This window comes from Hyaloscypha bicolor (genome assembly GCF_002865645.1).
Source record: "Hyaloscypha bicolor E unplaced genomic scaffold K444scaffold_57, whole genome shotgun sequence".
Lineage (NCBI taxonomy): Eukaryota > Fungi > Ascomycota > Leotiomycetes > Helotiales > Hyaloscyphaceae > Hyaloscypha > Hyaloscypha bicolor.
Window position 1 is genome coordinate 74,095 of NW_020194559.1, and position 18,474 is coordinate 92,568.

At 50.5% G+C, this 18,474-nt stretch overlaps 7 protein-coding genes across 7 annotated transcripts; 2 read left to right on the forward strand and 5 right to left on the reverse strand.

Moving 5' to 3' along the window:
• Nucleotides 1-234: 234 nt before the first annotated feature.
• Nucleotides 235-708, forward strand: K444DRAFT_720433 (uncharacterized protein). Its single transcript, XM_024888482.1, has one exon. The coding sequence runs from the start codon at nt 304-306 to the stop codon at nt 574-576; it is 273 nt and encodes a 90-aa protein (XP_024737723.1). The 5' UTR covers nt 235-303; the 3' UTR covers nt 577-708.
• A 2,838-nt stretch (nt 709-3,546) lies between these two features.
• K444DRAFT_497233 (HET-domain-containing protein) lies at nt 3,547-4,462 on the reverse strand (the record flags this gene model as incomplete). Its single annotated transcript, XM_024873301.1, has 3 exons — nt 3,547-3,827; nt 3,949-4,189; nt 4,259-4,462. Coding segments are annotated over 3 exons (726 nt in total), but the record flags the coding sequence as incomplete, so codon positions are not given.
• Nucleotides 4,463-4,633: 171 nt separating this feature from the next.
• On the reverse strand, nt 4,634-7,318 carry K444DRAFT_662826 (uncharacterized protein; the record flags this gene model as incomplete). The annotated part of the gene is made up of 4 exons (XM_024886751.1): nt 4,634-5,671; nt 5,721-6,269; nt 6,321-7,074; nt 7,121-7,318. The coding sequence occupies 4 exons, from the start codon at nt 7,316-7,318 to the stop codon at nt 5,091-5,093; spliced, it is 2,082 nt and encodes a 693-aa protein (XP_024737725.1). The 3' UTR covers nt 4,634-5,090.
• Nucleotides 7,319-7,985: 667 nt separating this feature from the next.
• On the reverse strand, nt 7,986-9,390 carry K444DRAFT_612085 (uncharacterized protein). The gene has a single exon (XM_024880065.1). The coding sequence runs from the start codon at nt 8,965-8,967 to the stop codon at nt 8,419-8,421; it is 549 nt and encodes a 182-aa protein (XP_024737726.1). The 5' UTR covers nt 8,968-9,390; the 3' UTR covers nt 7,986-8,418.
• Nucleotides 9,391-10,217: 827 nt separating this feature from the next.
• K444DRAFT_527249 (SGNH hydrolase) lies at nt 10,218-11,620 on the forward strand (the record flags this gene model as incomplete). Its single annotated transcript, XM_024874620.1, has 3 exons — nt 10,218-10,423; nt 10,474-11,185; nt 11,231-11,620. The coding sequence occupies 3 exons, from the start codon at nt 10,218-10,220 to the stop codon at nt 11,618-11,620; spliced, it is 1,308 nt and encodes a 435-aa protein (XP_024737727.1).
• A 3,371-nt stretch (nt 11,621-14,991) lies between these two features.
• K444DRAFT_380819 (uncharacterized protein) lies at nt 14,992-15,443 on the reverse strand. The gene has a single exon (XM_024872343.1). It carries the CDS (start codon nt 15,351-15,353, stop codon nt 15,108-15,110), a length of 246 nt encoding a protein of 81 aa, XP_024737728.1. The 5' UTR covers nt 15,354-15,443; the 3' UTR covers nt 14,992-15,107.
• On the reverse strand, nt 15,430-16,483 carry K444DRAFT_628862 (uncharacterized protein; the record flags this gene model as incomplete). The annotated part of the gene is made up of 3 exons (XM_024882969.1): nt 15,430-15,744; nt 15,793-16,226; nt 16,279-16,483. The coding sequence occupies 3 exons, from the start codon at nt 16,481-16,483 to the stop codon at nt 15,430-15,432; spliced, it is 954 nt and encodes a 317-aa protein (XP_024737729.1).
• Between the last annotated feature and the right edge of the window lie 1,991 nt (nt 16,484-18,474).

An 18,474-nucleotide genomic window follows, 5' to 3' on the forward strand; every position in this document is an offset into this window, starting at 1 on the left:
TGAACAAACTGCCGAGCTCAAACTTTCAATTTATAACTCCCAACGAATTTGCAGTTTTAATCGACTGAAGGTAACTCTTATTCAAAGATGCCAAGTCTTGGGCATACGGACACGTTCCCGTCCTGTTCGTTTGTGGCTTCCTGTGTTGTGAGCAAGTTTTAACCAAAAAACCACCCAGGTAGAGCGGGAAGTCCCCCGTACCTTTTTCATTGTCGACCTTTCACATAGACTCATGTTTAAGATCACTCTCATACCTGTTTCTCACAGTCCTCCCCGCTTTGACGAAACCCTTCAAAGCTCATCATGGAATTCGTCAACCCTGAAGTAGAAGCAAAATACATCTACATCTTCGGCCTCAATATCTCATTCAGCAAACCTCCCATCCTCCGTCAGGTATCTTTCAAGAACCATAACCTACCACACACCTACACCGTCCACAAAACGACGTCCAACACGCCCCTAGCCCCTATCAAGTCCCCAGCCTTCGGCGGCACAAGCGTAACAATGCCACATAAAGTCTCAATCTCCACTTACTCACATCAATTCCCTCGCACGATTGCGTTGTCGGAGCAATAAACACTCTCGTCGTCACCAGCGATGAAAACGGGAGGAGGACTTGAATAAGCGGAGAGAACACGGACTAGGGCGGTCTCGTTTTGTGCTTGGCGACCACGGGAAAAGGAATCATAGGAAAAGCTAGGACGGAATTGGCGATTGGAGCGGGTGGAAGTTTTTCCGGAGAGTATCTTTGCAGCTGAAAACGGGATTTACATCGACATGGCGTACAAACCAAGAGAAACGCTGCTGTTGAAGGTCGCTAAGGGAAAGAAGATTGGGTGACGACGACGGGAGTGAAGGGTCTGCTCGCATAGACGTTTGTGTAGAGTGAGCTGTGGTTGAAGTTACCCGCGCCCAAAGAAGAGATGATTCGAGCCTTAGAGGAACACGATTTGGAGAGTGAAACCGGCGAGAGAATTAGCGGGAAACTATAATATAGGAACAAGTACTTATATGAATGAGATAATTTGAGCTCATGGAAACCCTCGTTTGCGTACACCACGCTCTGACATCAAATATATTCTTGTTTGATGAGTCCGGTCAGTCAGAAGAAAATAGCATTGCAAGAGTAAGAAGTGGCAACCTCATCTCCTTTCTTAAGCGAGGAATTTGAAGGGGAGAAGACCCACAATACTGAGCCACCCCCATGATTTTGCGAGACTGAGCTAATCCTGGGGATGATCGCCAAGACGACATCTTAGCCTGGAGGACCTCGCAAAAATAACGCAGAAAAGACCCATGGTCAGAATGAGAACATCAATCTCGTATATATATCCGTTCGGGGTTTAAGGGAGGTGATAAATAGGAAGGACTTCCCTGTCACGGCTTTCCACCCTCGAGAACATTTCACGCACAATAGACCCACCACCCACAACCCAAGATGAGCCTCCTCCTTCGTACAACGAAAGCAACTCAACCGCCTTTACGCCCTTCCACTAGAGAAGGCCCTTTCTCTTCCATCCTTCATTGACAACGATGAAGAAGAAGGTGGTCGATCCAGCCTCCCTCCACCCTTCACTCTAACCCCTATCACGCTCGCCATCCTCCCAAATAGCATGCTAATCTCACCATGCACACCCAGTACTCCTACCAAGGCATTATACGAGCTGTCACGACCCTTCTCCAGACATACTCGCAGTATTAGTATCTCCGAGATCCTGTCTTCTAGTGGGCTTGGAGAAAATGGGATGTTTAGAGAGAGACGAAGAGGAAGGAAAGGGGGATTATTTGGAGATTGCTGGGTAGTTGAATTCGGAAATGTTTGTTTGCGACCGAAGAGATAAGTGGAGTGTGGTGCTGAGGAGAATGGCGCATTTGAGTAGGAAGAGCTGGGAAGTGAAGAGTGGGGACAACGGGTGTGTTTTGCACTACTCAGCTAAGCCGAAGAAAGGAATCGTGGAGTGGAAAGATTAAAAGAGCGACGTAGTGGCTGTTGCGACTCCAGCCGTGCATCAAGAGACTGAAACCGAGACATTGGGATTTCGGTGGGGATGGTGGGGGAAAATATAGATCTCTTGGCGGACCGTTGGATTGCGAGGATCCTTCAAGATATGCAAAAAGAGCGAGAAAAAAATGAAGGAAGAGAAGTGGACGAGTGGTGTTTCTGAAGGGAGACCGTATGGGAAGTTATACTGGTGTGAGTTCTTCTCGGCGTACGAAGAACCTGCGAAGCAACGAGGACTGACTTGACTTGTAGTAAAAGAGGCGTTGGGCATTGGAGTCCATATAAAGTCAAAGTATTCGGGGCTGACAACGGGCCCGCTGAGACTGACGGAATATGGAAGGATCAAGTGGTCGTAAGACGAGTACACATTTCCATTCAAGAAGCTGGAACAATCGTAGTTGTGTTCAACATTCGTAACACCACCATTTGCGTTATCTTCCTTCTTGAAAAGTTGCGATTGTCCGACACGCTACTCATTCCGGCCCCAAATTCGTTCCTAGAATAGATGTTGTGAGACTGACTATCTCTGGTGGCGGTGTGTATCTCTCTACTGCTAGATTTCGTATCGAGGACGAGAGATGGACGTCGAAATCAACCGCGTACATTAGTTCACCATCCCTAACCCGTTTTCTTAAAGCTACAGAGATCACATGCCCCGATGGTAATGCTATAGCATCCCTATCACATGATTTGTAACTCTGGCACTTGCTGGCTTCCCAATCTCTCTCATTAAATGGCTTCCCATTAGGTGGCAGCAGAAAAACGCTAATAGATCCCTGGTGGTAGATCCCCAATACAAAAGAATCCTGACATTCTGCAGGGCCGGTCATGTCTTTGAACTCCACCAATGCCATAGATTCTTCTGGGATGATAAGTGTACAATCGTGGGCATCGTTATCGGGTGGGAGCCACCTTGTGATACTGGGAGGACGGCCTTCAAAGATTTTGTCGGAGCCCCTGCGGCAGGTAGCCGAAGATATGGCAAAACCATTGCTGAAGAAATATTCGGCGCTTATTGCGAATTTCCGGAAGTCACTGTTTGGAATCGCGTGGCGCTGTACCGGAAAGATGTATTGGAAACGGGGTAGGAAGATCTGCTTCTTTTTTCCCTCCAATGGAATTGCGGAATATGGGAGCCCATGCAGTTGGGAGCTGCCAGGCCGGTGCCACATGTAACCGTCCCCTAGGGTTAATCGCTTTAGAGGAAGCAGTATGTGCCTTTGTTCTGCCTTCCGGGCCGGGGAATGATGAGTCGACCGTACACTGCAGCTCAAGGGTGCGAAATAAAAGTTCGATTGGTCATGATTTCTCAAAAATTCATCGATTTCGGCTTTGAGCCTTGAATCACATTTCTTTAACACTTCCGCTACTGGTATTAGCACAACTGAGATGCTCAATCCTTTGTTGGTCATTGAATATGGATGAGAGGATCTGAACTCCGAAAGGGGGACGTAAACGTCGCCCGAACCATGGAAGTCCGCGGGAGTATTTGCAAGGACATTACCCCCGATTCTCCGAGCGTCAAACGGATCTGTTGGATATGTCCAAGCAAAGAGGGAGTCGTCATCGGAAATCTTCATGATTTCAAGTTGGAGCCGAGTAAATGCATCGTTACCCTCGCCGTATATGAGAGGCATATGTACCCGGAAAAGACCCATTAGACAATAGGCTGTGTCCTCGACCCTCAGTGTCCGCCTTTTTGAGGCCCATGAGAATTTCTGGGCTACACTTGCCGCCTTGAACCCTCCTTCTAAAAAGTGCTCATGGATGCTAGTAATAGAAGCTATTAGCTTGCTAAAGGTACGCCTCGTTCCGATTTCGGCCCCTGAGTAATCCGAGTTTTAGCAAATGCTCGATGAAAATTGTTTGTGTGGAGTTTCAAACACTATCTTGAAGAGATCACGAAACGGCCGGAATTAGGAAGGGAATTCTTCCCTAGTACTTACAACCTCGGTTGAAGAAGAATACCGCGTCCGGTGCAAGAAGCTCCTGGAGAGTCCACCCCCTGGTAAACCATTCACTCATCCGAAACGCCGAGCCCTCTCCCCAGTGGTCCTCTTCTTCGGTAGGAACATCAACGAGGTAGGCATAGCAAACTTGAGAATTCCTGTACCATTGAAACATAGAGTTAATCGCCTCCGAAAGCTCTGCGCTGCTTGATTTGTCAATGCAGCATGAGTCGATCCACTGCCATTTGTCAGCTAGTGCTCTCAGTTGCCAGTTGTGTTCACTTTGGAAAGAATCAAGAATGCTCACGGCGTATTCCCAGCCTTCCTTTCGAGCCTGGGCGCTACAGCCTACAATCTTCGCCCATCCCGCCATCGTCGGGCCTCGACCCTGCTGCAAGTCCTGGAACGTGACTTCATCGGCGCCCCACCGATGAGAAAGAATAGCATAGTACGGGATCTCGCTCCCGAAGAACTCGTGGAGCTTGAGCGTTGTTGTGTCGAGCAAGCGCATTGTTGAAGCTGATGCAGATGCGCAGCCTTGCCTAGCGTTCCTCGCAGAAGAACGACGAAGACTGACCTTCAAGGTGCTTGGGGTGGACAATGGTCAAATCGGCAAGACCGTAACGAGATGGGCGATATGTGAAGGATACAGAGAGAATAGAGATGAAGGTGTTTGAGGTGGGGAAGGAATCTTTTATGGTAGCCTTATGGGTTGTGGTGGCTGGGTAAGCCACCAAAGATGGCAAGAGCCGCAACTGGAAGCTCATTGGTTTCGTCGCACTTGAGGCCCAACCCAATGATAATAGAGGGAAGAATCTGCTGTCTCTCACTTGGGACATGATTGCATCCTAGGCGGAAGTGACATTGCCAAGCACAAACATCTATGAATGCATCATCATATTAGCATCGCTCATCTACATGCAGTTGGGGTATCTCCAGCCGTAGAACGCCATATCGCAATATCCACGCCCATTATTTGACAATCCGAAAATGCTGCAAATGAAGCGCCGTGGAAAAAACGCCACCATGCTGGTGCGACCGCCTTGAATGAGGAAACATCACCGCTCGGAAGAGCGGGACGGTCTCATTTCAAGCATAGTACGTCACCATGAACGCCATTGAAATAAGAAACACGTTGCTCAAAAGAGCTGAATGGTCTCGTTCTCAGCGTAGTAAGTCTTCGTAGCCTCACGAAGCTCAGCATCCTCGATAATCTCCTCTTCAGCTTCGGCCAACTTCTTCATCTCCTGCTTAAGGATCTGTTGCATATTAACGAAGTCAGTACCATGAATGGCGAGCCAATTCTGGTGCCTGCAGCGTCGCTTTGGCTTGAGGCACATATTATCGAGGGCGGCGGAGACCTTGGGGGGTTCGGGAATAACTTGACCAGGATAAGGGATGCAAGCACCGATCTCCTTCGTCTCGGCGGTGCGAGGACCAAGTCTGCCAGTTGCGAAAGCCTGCTTGCCCTCCTCCGAGTGGAACCAATCATCGAACTCTTCCTCGTTCATAGAGAGACGATTGTCGAAGCCACAGAAATCTTTGATCTCCAAGTTGGGTTCCTTGGCAGCGATCTTAGAACGGTCGTTCACCATGATCAAGAGCTTTTGTTGATTTTGGTAAATCTTGATACGGTCCTCGAGGGTCTTCTTCTGTTCCTTGAGCTCCTCGATCTGCTTCTTCTCATCGTCGTTGAGGTAATCGAGACCAACTGGGCGAGCTGTGACTATGTTAGCAATGTCGACACAATAGGAGAGCTGCAATCATACTAAGGTCAGCTCCTTCCTTGACCGGGAGTCTTGGCTTCTGGCCCAACTTGTGGAATTCTTCCGCGGTCGGGGCTTCCTTCAAGAGCTGGCCAACCTCCCTGAAATTCAAAGCACCTCCAATGGAGGGAGCGTCATCCTTGCGAACCATGCTCGAGACAAACTTCCAGAAGAGATAGGCGCACTCGTCGCTGCAGTACTTGCTGGGAGGATCCATTGCAACACGAGCAGCCTTGCGACACTGGATGGTCGGGACATTGTTGCAACGACACATACGCTTCCAAGTGGTGAAAAGCTCACCCTCCTTGTGACACTTGGGGCAGATGAATCGATCGAGCAGCTCTTTCGCATCGTCCTCGTCGATACCGACGCAGGAGCAATGGTACCAGTCCTCACAACCACCGTCACAGTAGACCATCATACGATGATCATCCGGGCCACGGCAAATGCAGTATTCTCCACCATCGTTGCTTTCGGAGTCGGACGCGGTCGCATTCATTTGACTGGATGGTTGACTGGCGCTCTTGGTGTTCGGTGTGCCGGCTTTCTCTGCTGTTATAAAGTTAGAACTGCAGTATCTCGTGGATGATTGTGACGACGTACCATCAGACTTAGACTTCTTAGCGTGCTGCTTCTTGACAGTTGTCGCAGTGCCTTTCTTGGCTGGCTTCTGTACCTTTGGCGGCAGAACGGTACTGGCCTTCTCAGGAGCGGGACTATTCATTTGCAGTCCACTGGAAGGGGTGCCTTGCTTGACAGTTGCGGACGGAGTACCTTGCTTAGGCGCGGAGGAAGGGGCTGGAGTACCTTGGCTGGAGGACGGTGGAGCAGGAGGAACCTTGCGGGCGCGACCTTCGCTCTTGATCTTCTCGGAGATGCTCATGGGTATGACGTCGCCACCAGGGGTTCCATCACGGGAGCTCGTGGATGCCTCCTTCTTGATCTCCTTCTTCTTCGAAGCCATCGTTGATGTGGAAGCTTTTGGAGTTGAACGGACGGAGGAGAGGGGAACGCCAGATGCTTTGGCGGCAGCAACAGCTGCAGCGTGCTTTGCTTTGTTATTAGCGAGCATTTCAATCGCGAGATGCCGCGTCTCGCCTGATTCGCGATATTTGCGGGACTCGTTTGCGCTCTTGTGATGCTTGTTGTACATGCGAGAATCGGCAGCTGTGTAGACTTTATTCCAGACTACGTCGTCCTCGCCCGGCGGGGTTGGAGCAGCTTGCGGATACTTGTACTTGAATCCTAGCTTGTTGTTTGATATGACGGCGAACGGGTCTTCTACCTCGATGGGCACAGGCTGTGGGACTCCGGAGGCAGAGGGAGGAGATGCCTGGGCACTGGCAGCTTGAGGAGGCTGTAAAACATAAGATAAGTGAAGTCAGCAATAAAGTTCCACACACGTACAAAAGCAAAAGTGAAGACTGGAATAAAAGGACTCGAAGAGCACCACTGTCGAGACCAGATGGGGGTCGCGTGGAGCGGATTTCGTGTTGAAGGCGAAGCACGCTCAAGGGTAACGGGACGAGTTCACTTGCATCATTAGGGGCAATGGCGAGCTCGGCCGTGGCCTGCTGCATATCATTGACGCTTGAATCCATCGTGGACTTGTGATCGTTTGGGCGTGTCAAGCTGAGCTTGAAAGGGCTGAAGTCAACTTTCGACGTTCACAAAAGATGTGGTTCAGGATCTGCGAGGCGGGAGCTAACCTTTTCGGGGCAGGTAAGCGAGGCACTTTCAGTGGAGAGCGCATACCAGGCTCAGCCTTATCAGCCTTGCAAAAAAATATAGTATTTTTGAGCTTCAACGGAGGGGGGATTTGGGTGGAAATGGAACGAGGAAATGGAGTGCAAGGGTTTTAATTGCTAGGGAATAGAAGTTCGTTTATCAGTACAAATTTTTGTAGGGTTCTTCTCAAAGGTGCGTAGCAGACCCTGAATATCACCTTTGTGTTAAGAATGTGAATTGCCCGATTTTAAGCATACAGTCGAATTATTATCAGCGCTATCGGTGCCCGAAGACAATCCAATTAGCCGAATTTAGCAAAAACCCTTACTCTAATATATATGTTTGCTGTTCGTTGCGCCTGAAAATCGGCAAGCTCTGACTTTTGTTTTTGGACCGTCATGTGTAGAACACCTTTAGCTTTGCAACTGACGATGGGAAGACAGGCGAACTTTACCATGATTACTCATGTATTATTACTAGCGGGTGTGGCCTTTGCTATTAGATGGCAAACTGTCAATTGTGTTCCAAGACACTTGCATTGCAGATACCAGAAATCAAGGAATTGAACATGCAGAGGCACTCTGGGAATATCAATCCGCAGTGCAGGAAAGCTCTAATAGTCGGAAGATATCAATTAAGCCGTTGAAAAGGGAATTATATATAAAGAGCTCCTTCATCACCTGTCCTCCTCAAGTCCGAATCTTACAAGTGCCATCTTTCAGAGATTCCTAGACGCTTTTTGGGTATTGACGCTACAAAGGGAAAAGTCCAAACCAGATAACAACGCCAAGTAAGTGAGCCGCGAGGCTATTCCCTCTTCCAGCCGTGAGGCCTCGTTTCTCTTGCATATCCGCATCCGAAGGGTCCAGGGATTGCCCCCATGGACCTTCCTTCGTCCTGTCTCAGTCGGCCGTGAGACCACATCGTATAACCCACCAATTTTATATCCCTCCTTTCCTCCTTGATTTCCACCTCAATGGTGGTGTCCATGTCTCCTGGAGCTTCCAGAGCTTTGTCCATGATGGCGATGCGACGAAGAATGATGTGACGAATGTCTGTGACGGCTACTAGAGCCGCTGCGCTCCAACTCCTGATCCATCTCCTCAATCCTCTGCCTATAACCCCTCACAATGTCTCTTATATGTCTTATCCGGTCGAAGTCCACCTCTAGCTCATCAATTTGCCTCAATATGTCGTGAAATCGGGCAATCTCGGAATCCGCGATCTGGATCGCATTGCCTGCCCTGTCGTACTGCTGCTGTGCCACCATCTGGGATTGTTCGGAGAGGTATTCCAGTCGTGCAGATATCTGTTGTAACAAGCGATCAAAGTGCCGGCTTAATTGTGCGAGGGAATGGCTGTCCAGGAGGAGCAGACCTTGGGAGGAAGCGCGGGACGCTGCGCGAGAGGAGGAGCCACCAGCAGTGGAGGCGGCAGCTTGCTGGTGATGCCGCAGCAGGGAGATCTCTTCATTGGTCAGTCCCAGCTGGGTATCGGGGACCGCTTGATCTGGAGTTGACATTGCGGTTGGCGGCAGTTAATGCCAGTGCGCATGGGACGAGGTGTCAGAGTTGTGGACAGCGGCGACGACACCCTCACAGAGAGCTGCGAAGGTGCTGTAAGCTTCATGGTAATTGAGATAAGGGTTGGATCATTGCAAGAGCTCCCCGTGGTGGTGTTGTAGAGAATGGTGGACTGGATTGTGCGGGATAAGGTGCGGTCAAGCCGAAGGGGGGAAGGGTCGGTTCCACGATCTCGGGATAGAGATATTTTGTTTTTATCAATGGGAAAAAGAGGAACGGATAGATCGATCAGCTGAGACAGACAATCGGCGGCCTACGCTCTGATATATGTTTGCCGTCCCAGGATGATCCTGTTGTCGCGGAGCGCAGCGGGTGCTCTTTGTGACAAAACATAAAAAAAGAGCTTTGGAAACTGTTTCGCCCTCTGGCGCTCAATGATGTGAAGCCAGTGGGCAGATAGACGCCGCACAATTTGCTGGCCCCAGTATCTGGGGTTGCTAGCGCTCGGTGAAACGGTGAAACCTAGACCTTGTCAATCCCCCGTCTGCACAATTCATTCCAAGACTTTGTGCAGTATGAACAATTACATAATTCCGTTTGCCCTGCGACTGCGCCGTTGAGCCTCATCCCATCCTCAGCACATCCTGAATCATGATCGCCGGTAGCCCTTCTGGACGGCGGGTGACTGCATTGCGGAGGCTGTCCCTCCGCATGGGAATCATGCCCCTCAGTCCCGGCGGAACAATCATTCTGCAGCTGCCCGCAATCTGCCTGTATCTCGTGCAGCTGATCCATGCAGACTGCAGTAGAAGTTTGTCAGTTCATCCAACCCTCTTAATGGGCTCCAACATTTGGATTCCGGAACAACTCTCTTCTACTCATCGTCAATTTGACTGGCAAGTGCCTCGGTCATCATGAATTTTGTTCCCGGTTTCTGGGATACACGCTGAATGGTAGTTGTTGAGGAGCGGGGTGACGTTCATATATTTCCTGGCTTCAAAGCGGACAAACGAAACGCTATAGTCTATGGCAGCGGTCCGATTGCATGTACCCCGCCGGAACAAATGAGCAGATGGATTTTTTTTTGGGCGTACTAAGTGGACTGAACCGATGAAGCGGCTTCTTCTCCGTCGTCATTGAGTTGAAATTAGCTGGGTGATATAGAGTGGACGATTCCCAAGGGCTATGGGAGGAGTCTCCCTTCTTCGTTTCCTACTTCAATTGGACTGAGCCATTGCAGGCTTTCACGATGAAGCTCTCTTCAGTGTGTGGTACGGTTGCGGCTGCGGCAAGTCTGGCTTCAGCTACGATCTGGCAGAATGATCAAGTTCGCATCACACATTTCCCTAACACCACCATTGACCCTTCAGGATACAAGTTCAAGACCTATTCGCCAAATTCCACGGAGCTATCGTACAAAGGGAGATGGGATAGTCATTTCACCAGTTGGTATTCGTAGGAAACCCCACACTACGGACAGCTTCACAGACTGATCATTGTTCCAGAGTACCCGGGTTGAAGTTTGGCTTTACGGGGAATCGAGTTGCCATCACATTTGGGCCAGAAACATTCGACACGACCCTCGTCGGATATCGGATTGATGGACAAGATTGGCAATTCACGAATGTCTCTACCGGTGCAACCCATCTTCTTGTCAATTCGAACACGACTGGTGTCAGCCTTACGTATCCTATCAGCCCTTCGGCTTTTGAGATGCGAGTCACCAATTGGGCTTATGGAGTACAAATTGGCGCAGTGCACGTGGGGCAAGGAGAGAAACTTATCAAAATCCCAGACTTTCCGCGGACAATCGAAGTCATTGGGGATTCTCTGTCTGCTGGGATGTACGCATCTTACGAAGGGCTATCCAGCTTCGCGTACGGATTGGGTGCTGGTCTGGGGAACTCAGAATATTCTGTCACTGCTTATCCCGGCATCTGCTTATTCGACAAACTTTGTTGGGGCAACCCTCACGGAATGCTCTATCAATGGTTTCGAACTTCAGATACCAGCTGGCGAGCTCAGCAAGCATTTGGTGATAATCCTGAGTGGTGGGACTTTTCAAAGAAGCCAGCCGCAGACATTGTTGTGATCAATCTTGGGACGAATGACAATAATTCAGCAAACAACGTAACGGCTGAAGGGTATGTTGCACAATACAAAATGCTAGTCCAAGGGGTGCATAAGGTATACCCGAAAGCTCAAATCATTCTCATGGTAAGGTACTCCTCCCCTCTATGGAAATACCTCTGAATTTCCCAGGCTCTTTGGGAGGGCTTCAGCACCTTCGGCAACACATACGCACAATCCACATTGATCTCAGATGTAGGCTACGTTCCGCAAATCTATTCCGTCTACGAATATTTCAACACGAAAGAGTATCTCGCAAACCCCATCCTCTACGATCCAGTCTACAACACAACATATCCATCGAACCAGACATCGGCCCCATTTGTTCACTACTTCAACACTACCGGTTTGATGCAGCATAATGACATCGGGCCACAATGGCACCCTACCGATGCTGGGCATATCAAGGTCGCGAGCCACTTAATTCAGTACATCAAGATGAAGTTCGATTGGGTCCTGTATGCTACTGGGCCGGAGATTTTCCACGATACTCTGTATTGGAACGATAACAGTGGCTTCTGAGGGTATCAAAATAGGGGTGGGAGCATGCCAGCTCGGGACATGTAAGGTGTGCTATGGCATACTGTCCGCTCACAATGTAATGCACAACTGATCAGGCTGCTCTTGAATGCCCCGAATGGCAATTTATCCTCTTCACTCGGTCACAGAGAATTTTCGTCGCCGCTAATTCTAGGTTGAAAAGCCACGTGAGAAGATCTGCCCCTTACCAAGATTCAGGGGACTCTTTGCCGAGTGAAGCCGATACAAGAAGTTCTATTTCAGACGTCTCTGGCACATATCACCCAATACAGCTACATTGGCGGCAATTTTCCCCGAATAAATCAGCTTTACGGAGATTTCTTAATGTCCTTGAATGTCCTCCGCTTTTTTCTCCTTGCGGAATTTACCCAGCAAGATCTTGCGGTTATCCACAGATATATGTCAAGGAATCCTTGGAGGGCGACAAGTTCCAGAATTCTGCAACTGCCGCAACACTCGCATCCCAGCTGCCTTAGCACTCCACGGATGGGACAACATCTTTCGCATAAGCATTTCTCGACGAGATGATGCAGCGAGAGCGGCAGCATGACAACAAGCGAAACCTTCTTCGATTCACAGCCAATCTTGATACCTTGTTGTCAAGCTTGTAGAAACAAAATAGCGGGAGAAGAGAGGGATGTGCAGCGATCCCAAACAGATCGACGAGACAGGCAACGGCACGAGATGTACAAGTGGACGTCCTGCTCTCCCATAGAACGACGACAAAAGTTCCAGAACACTGCAACTGAAGAAGAACATGCGATAATGGAAAGAAGCGCGCCAGGCTGGGATTCAACTTGAGATTTCTCGATACACACTTGAACGGGCAGGGCCTGCTTCCTCTCGATAGACAGTGGTGAGCACAGCTTCAAGGCACTTTGAACCTCAAAAACCTCACTCGGGAGCTATCGGCCCTATCAATTTCGTTATATTTGAACCGCAACTCTTACCTCCGGACGGATAAACAAGTCACTGAGGCTGTCAAAGCCGTCAAATCCCAGCTGCTCGAAGCGCTTCGGGCGTCGAAGTTGTTATCGCAGTGATTAAGGTTCGTTTCAGGACCGAAGTGTGAAATCGCGGCAGAAGAACAAAGAGAGCTGAGATCTAATTTCTGGCTGCATCTCGTCGTATATATATATATGAATGGACGTGCAGGTCGATTAGCCTGATTTTGCGGCTGCTTCAGGCTGCACAGCCTCCCCGAGGTTCCCTGCCACTTGTTCACCAAACCTGCACCGATCGTCAGATTGACGAAAACCATGTTCAGACGATCATCCAAACTTTGTTTTCGTCCGAAGAGAGCCACCCGTTTCTTTGCCAAATCTGCTTGTTCGAATTCCGTCTTGAATACACACATCTCCCTCTCTATACTCAGAGCATCACTTGATCTCGATTCTCTGCTCTCGCTTCTTCTCTCCCCCCAAACACACCGCCGCCGATTCTTGCCTTCCACGTAAGTTCGTCAGTTCTCAAACAGAGGCTGGTCATGCAAGCGCGGCCAGGCCGCCTCAGACACTCCAAGTCTCAGCACCCCGCGAGATCTGCGCCAGCATTCAACGCTTAGACCTCCCTGCATTGCATTTCCGCACTCGTGCCGACATGCCCTGGCTCCTCTCTGCCGCCCCGAACCAGCATGTGCCAAGATCTGTCACCGTTTCGAAAATCATCTCATATCGAGTTTATGCTATAGCCGCCGCTTGTCAAAGTTTCGAAAGGCCCCCTCGCTGCTTGCCTCATGGGGTTCCGCATAACCGGGCCCTTGCGGTGTCTTCATTCCTCTCCAGCCATCCGTCTCAATTTCCGGAACCCGCGGTCTGGGCGTTGTATGACCGGGTTCGCGGCGTATAGGGAATAACAGGGCGATCTTATGCTGTGCTATTGCATTGCTATTGCCCTCCAGCAGCATAGCATCACGTTTTGCGCGTGCGTTTTCGACCTCGACCGCTATGCAGGGCAAGCCAACCAGCAGATCATTTCGGCACCCGACGCACCCATTAATTGGGATGCCCCCCGTCAAACCCATCTTTCCCGCGCTCCGGATTCAGGTCGAGAAAAACAGGTTCATGCAACTCCCAGTGTTGGCCCAGCACCCCAAAGAAACATCCCATCCGAACAACACATTGGATGCAGTTGTGGCGCTTCCGGGCCTCTCTTAACTTCGCAAAAATTCCAGCGCAGATCCTCCGTCCCTGCCATGATCCGTGTCGCCTGTTTGTCCCTCAGCCGCGCAGTGCAAGGATGATCCCTCCATCGCTCTCCCCCGTTTCTGGATGATTCCCGGAACGGGGGCTGCTGAAGCCTGGGCTACGGTACAAGCGAGATAGCCTCTCTCTGCAAAAAGGTGGGTGCCCGTGAAAAACGGCGGGTGGGCCGTTAGCACAAGCTTGAGGGGAGCAAAAAAGAAAGCAAGGGATACCCCACCATCGCAACGTCACTCGGCCCCGCGAGATGCGCGCGCAAGGCTTCCTGGCCTCATTGCTTACTCCACTTCCTTCCAAATGCATCCATATCGCCTTCTTAATAATAATATCAGCTGCTTAATTATAACAATTAGGTCAAGTAAATGGAAAGGATATTCCCAGTAGCATCGAGAGCGAGAGGTGCGGAGCTGTCAGGTACCCACTGGGAGGAGCGAGCGACTGCGTTGGGGGGGAGGGGGCCTGAGTCGCAAAGCGCCAAGGGCGCGTTAATCGTGCTGTAAGGCTGCATGAGATGGTGCCTGAATCGCGGTCCAGGGTCTTTGCTTGCTTGATGGGGGGCCATCGTCCTCATCGCCATCGGGGCAAATCGTCATCTCCGGGTCTTTCTTTTTATGAGGGTGATGAAATGCATGTGCGGAGGGAGCCCTTCGGAACTTACGAAAGGAATCTCCCACCTCCCCTGGGAAGATCATGCTATTGGGATGCCTGATGCTTAATGCGGCCTAGCAAGCTGGCTTCATTCGGTTGTGGAAATGGTAAGGGAGAGGAGAAGATGCCTTTGTTGTGATAGTGAGACATTTGATCATCATATCGAAATATGCGTATTATTGATATTGCCCTCCACCTACCTCCTTTCCCTTCAATTGGCAAAGGGGGAAATCCCGTTCTCCTGAATAGTGGAAAATTCTCTCCGATGGATGTTGAGGTAGAATGGAATGGTTGTGGGAATACACAGAAATGTAGTTTGGGTAATAATGGTTTGATTGACGCTCAATTACTTTACACTATCAACCCACACCTAGGGCCAAACCACTGAAGCATCTAATTGTTGTCTTGTGGCCGTCAGACCCGACTGCCTGGTATCGCAGCCTCTGCACACGATGCACACAAGTGCCAAATGCAACAGAAAAGGTGATGGACCAGCAAGCATCTTTTCTTCCATCCGTATCCCCTTTGACCCACTTTTTTGCATCTCCATCTACCGGCATCTCGCCCATGCGCGGGGCAAGGTCCGTAATATTTCCCTTTGAATCCAGCAAGCAGGATCCTCAAAGAGCTTCCCATCTTTCTCCGTTCGCATCGAGCCTTTTCTCGAGGGAACCAATAGCCATTACGCCGATGTAAATGCCAACCAACCGATGTGGTGCCGCCAAACGCCGTCTCATTGGGTTGCAAGTAAACAAAACATGCTTGTTGTGAGCAAACATAACAGGAAGGAAACAACGAGTGGCTATCAGTGACCGGATGCCACTCGAGTAGCAATACAGATAGCGAAACGAATCGGAAGAAAACATTGTATTTTATACATTATGGCCGGGCCGCTGCTCACTCATTCGTGATTGTAGTTGTGACTTGGTGGATGGATGGAAATCAAACCATCGCTCCGCCTTCGAAGTTGTGACATCCCCGTTCGTGCCTCTTCATGTTGCTGCGCACGCTGAATGCTTTTCCGCATCCCTGATGTGGACACTTGAATGGCTTCTCGCCAGTATGCGAGTGAGAGTGGATTCGTAGGCTGGACGGTCTTGAAAATGCCTTGTTGCATGTTTGGCAGATGTAACGATCTTGAGATTGGGGAAACGACGCCGCCGAAGATGGAGAGATGTAGTGATGATGTTGCCATGGGTTTGCGCCCGATGAAGGAGTGAGAGTCACAGAGACTGGCATCAAAGGAGGTGGGAATTGCTGTATTCGTTAGTCTCAATTGTAGGACAACAAGGACGATAAACGTACTTGAGGAAGAGGTCGTTGATAGTAGAGCCCCGATATTTGAGATTGAGGTGGTGTTTGTTGCATCGGGCTTGGGTAGTAAGAGCTCATCGACTGCTGAGGCGAAACAGTGTATTGTGACCCATTGTAGGGAGATTGAGCATAGGCCACTGAAGTTGCTGGCATGGACACTCTTCGCTGAGGCACAGGTTGACGCTGATGGTGAGGTTCCACATTGTTGATAGCTGAGACTGAAGATGGTGCAAAGTAATAGCCAGGTGCAGAGACGACCGAGTAGCCAGAGTTAGATCCAGCAGAAGGTGATTGACGGCCATCAAATCCAGATTCTGATTGCATTGGAGGGGTTGGTGGAAGAGCCCCCCGGGTACTCATAGCTGGTGATGGTCCATACTGTTGATGTCCTGAGTCGGGCCTATATTCAGTCTTCACTTGCTGTGCTGTTTCTGTCGTTAGCTACGAGCTGCAGGTAAACTGAACAACTCTACTGACCTTGTTGTTGGGCCTGTTGAGCTTGTTCTTGTGGGCTCGATCCATCAGCCAGTCCAAGCAAGCTTGAGATTGAGGGTAAAGAGCACTTTGCTACTTCGTCGACGGGAGGTGATGGTGGTGGTTGAGGAGCTGTCACATATGTATATGCTGGATTTTGGCCATGGGATTGGCCGGTGTATGGATTCGATACCAATGAGGACGCCATGACTTGTTGTGGTCGAGATGGATATGGTTGGAATTGCTGCTCTACGTGATGTCTGCCTGCGTGTACTAGGCTGGAGAGGTTCATGACCCAGGTGTCGATTGCAAATCGAAGAGTAGACAGAATGCTGCTGAAACGCTGACTGGACTAAGCTGGTGGGGTAAAGTGTCTCGTTGCGAGAGGATGTTAGAGATTAGGATATTAGAGCTGAAGTTGTTGTAAAGTTTCTCTCGGATCGTGTATGTGACCCTGGGGGTGGTAGATACGCCTGCGAATGCAAGGCCTCCGAGGTGCGTGAGGGATAGATGTTATTTATCAGATCTCCCGACGACTGTGGGTAGGCGATCAGGCGAGAATCCACCATAGAGATCCTGGCAGGGTCCAGAGTAGCAATGCTGTCACAAATTGGTGTGGGTCAACAACTTTGGATGCCCCAAGCCTTGAAACCTTGCACAGCAAGAAACACTCGTGGTTGGGATGATCAGGAGTAGTGGTGGCCCTGGATGCCTCCCACTGGACTTCGCAGCGTTGCACGCCGGTACTGTACTGCGAACTCGAAGCGGACGAGCAGAGGATGATTGCCCAGGATGTGGGAGGAGAGGCCCAGGGATGCCCCGAAGCTTGCAAAGACCGTTAAATGCACCCGCAAGTGGAGAGCCGCCCAACTCGACGATAGCGGTCGGCAAGGTTCAATGCCTGTTCAATGCAGAGGTGCCTCGGAGATGACCCGTTCGAGGCAAACTTTCTCCTCAGGTTTTCAGGGTCTCCCTGCTTTGTCACCTCCAGATGTTTGGACCGGGATCCTGACATCCACAACGGAGGACATGAGACGAGGGTGACGGAAGCCTGATGCACCACTGATGGAGGCAGGATTTGGCCTGCAAACTTGTCGTTCTCTTCGTTATTGCTTGGTGCCGGCCGGCAAATTGAGGATATCTTCAATGCTCTCCTCCCAAACGCACTGGTGGAACAATTTTTCTTGGGGTCCACAGGGAACTTCGGGACACTGGCACTGCGGAAACTTGCCAGCTGTTTCCACCACACACTTTCTGCTCCCTCCCCTCTATGCCTTTAAGACCAGACAGAAGTGCTATTCTAGCCGTCCGTTCGCGGAAGATGCTACAGCTAATGATCGAATGGTGACACGGACAGCAGGCGCTCCTCTCGGGACGATAAGATCGCGTATGGGGTATATTGGATGAAATTCTGGAAGGCGGCAAATAAATTGTGTGAGATCCAACCCTGCCTCCTGAGGGATCGCCGCGATGGCGTCTGTACAGTTGCTCGCTTCGACGGTCAAAGGGCCCGTGTTAATTCAAGGTTGGGATGATAAGCTGCAGGGATTTTGGTGGGTGAGCCACGGCCGCGCAAAGCTCGCTCCAGGTCTCAGCAGCTGTGCGAAATCGATAGTTTGATGTGTCGGTGTGTCGGTGTGTACTGTACAGAGCAGACTGAGGAATGAGGATGGGAAGAATTGGAGTTGCAGACGTGGAGGCGTACCTCATGGCGTACCTCATACCACCTGCGGCTGCCGCACAGTGATCATCCTTTCCCGACAGAGAAAGCACAGCCTTGGGGGGAGCTTGGGAAGGAGCAGCCGGTGGCTCGAATTAGGCTTTGCAGATCACTGGACCTGGCTTGATCACAAAAGACAGAAGAGGAACGATGTGACTGGATCTCCATTGCTAGTCTTCTGTTAGTCAAAACTCTAGAACCTGCCGCCCGGCACGAATGTCCAGTTTTGCAGCTGTCCACCTGTCAACCACGCTTTGCGGGCCGCAACAGCAGCAGCACGCGGCCACGATTGTCGTCGGCCACCGTTGGGAACGATCCCGACACAGAGGGCATGGGAGAGTGCGTGACGGGAGAGCAGCGCCGCTGCCTCTCAGTGTCTCACACACAACCACGCACAGTTCCGAACGGGCTCGGTTGCACACTTGGCCTTGAGGACGTCTGACAATAATGGCCACCACCTTCCACGCAGAGCACCGAAC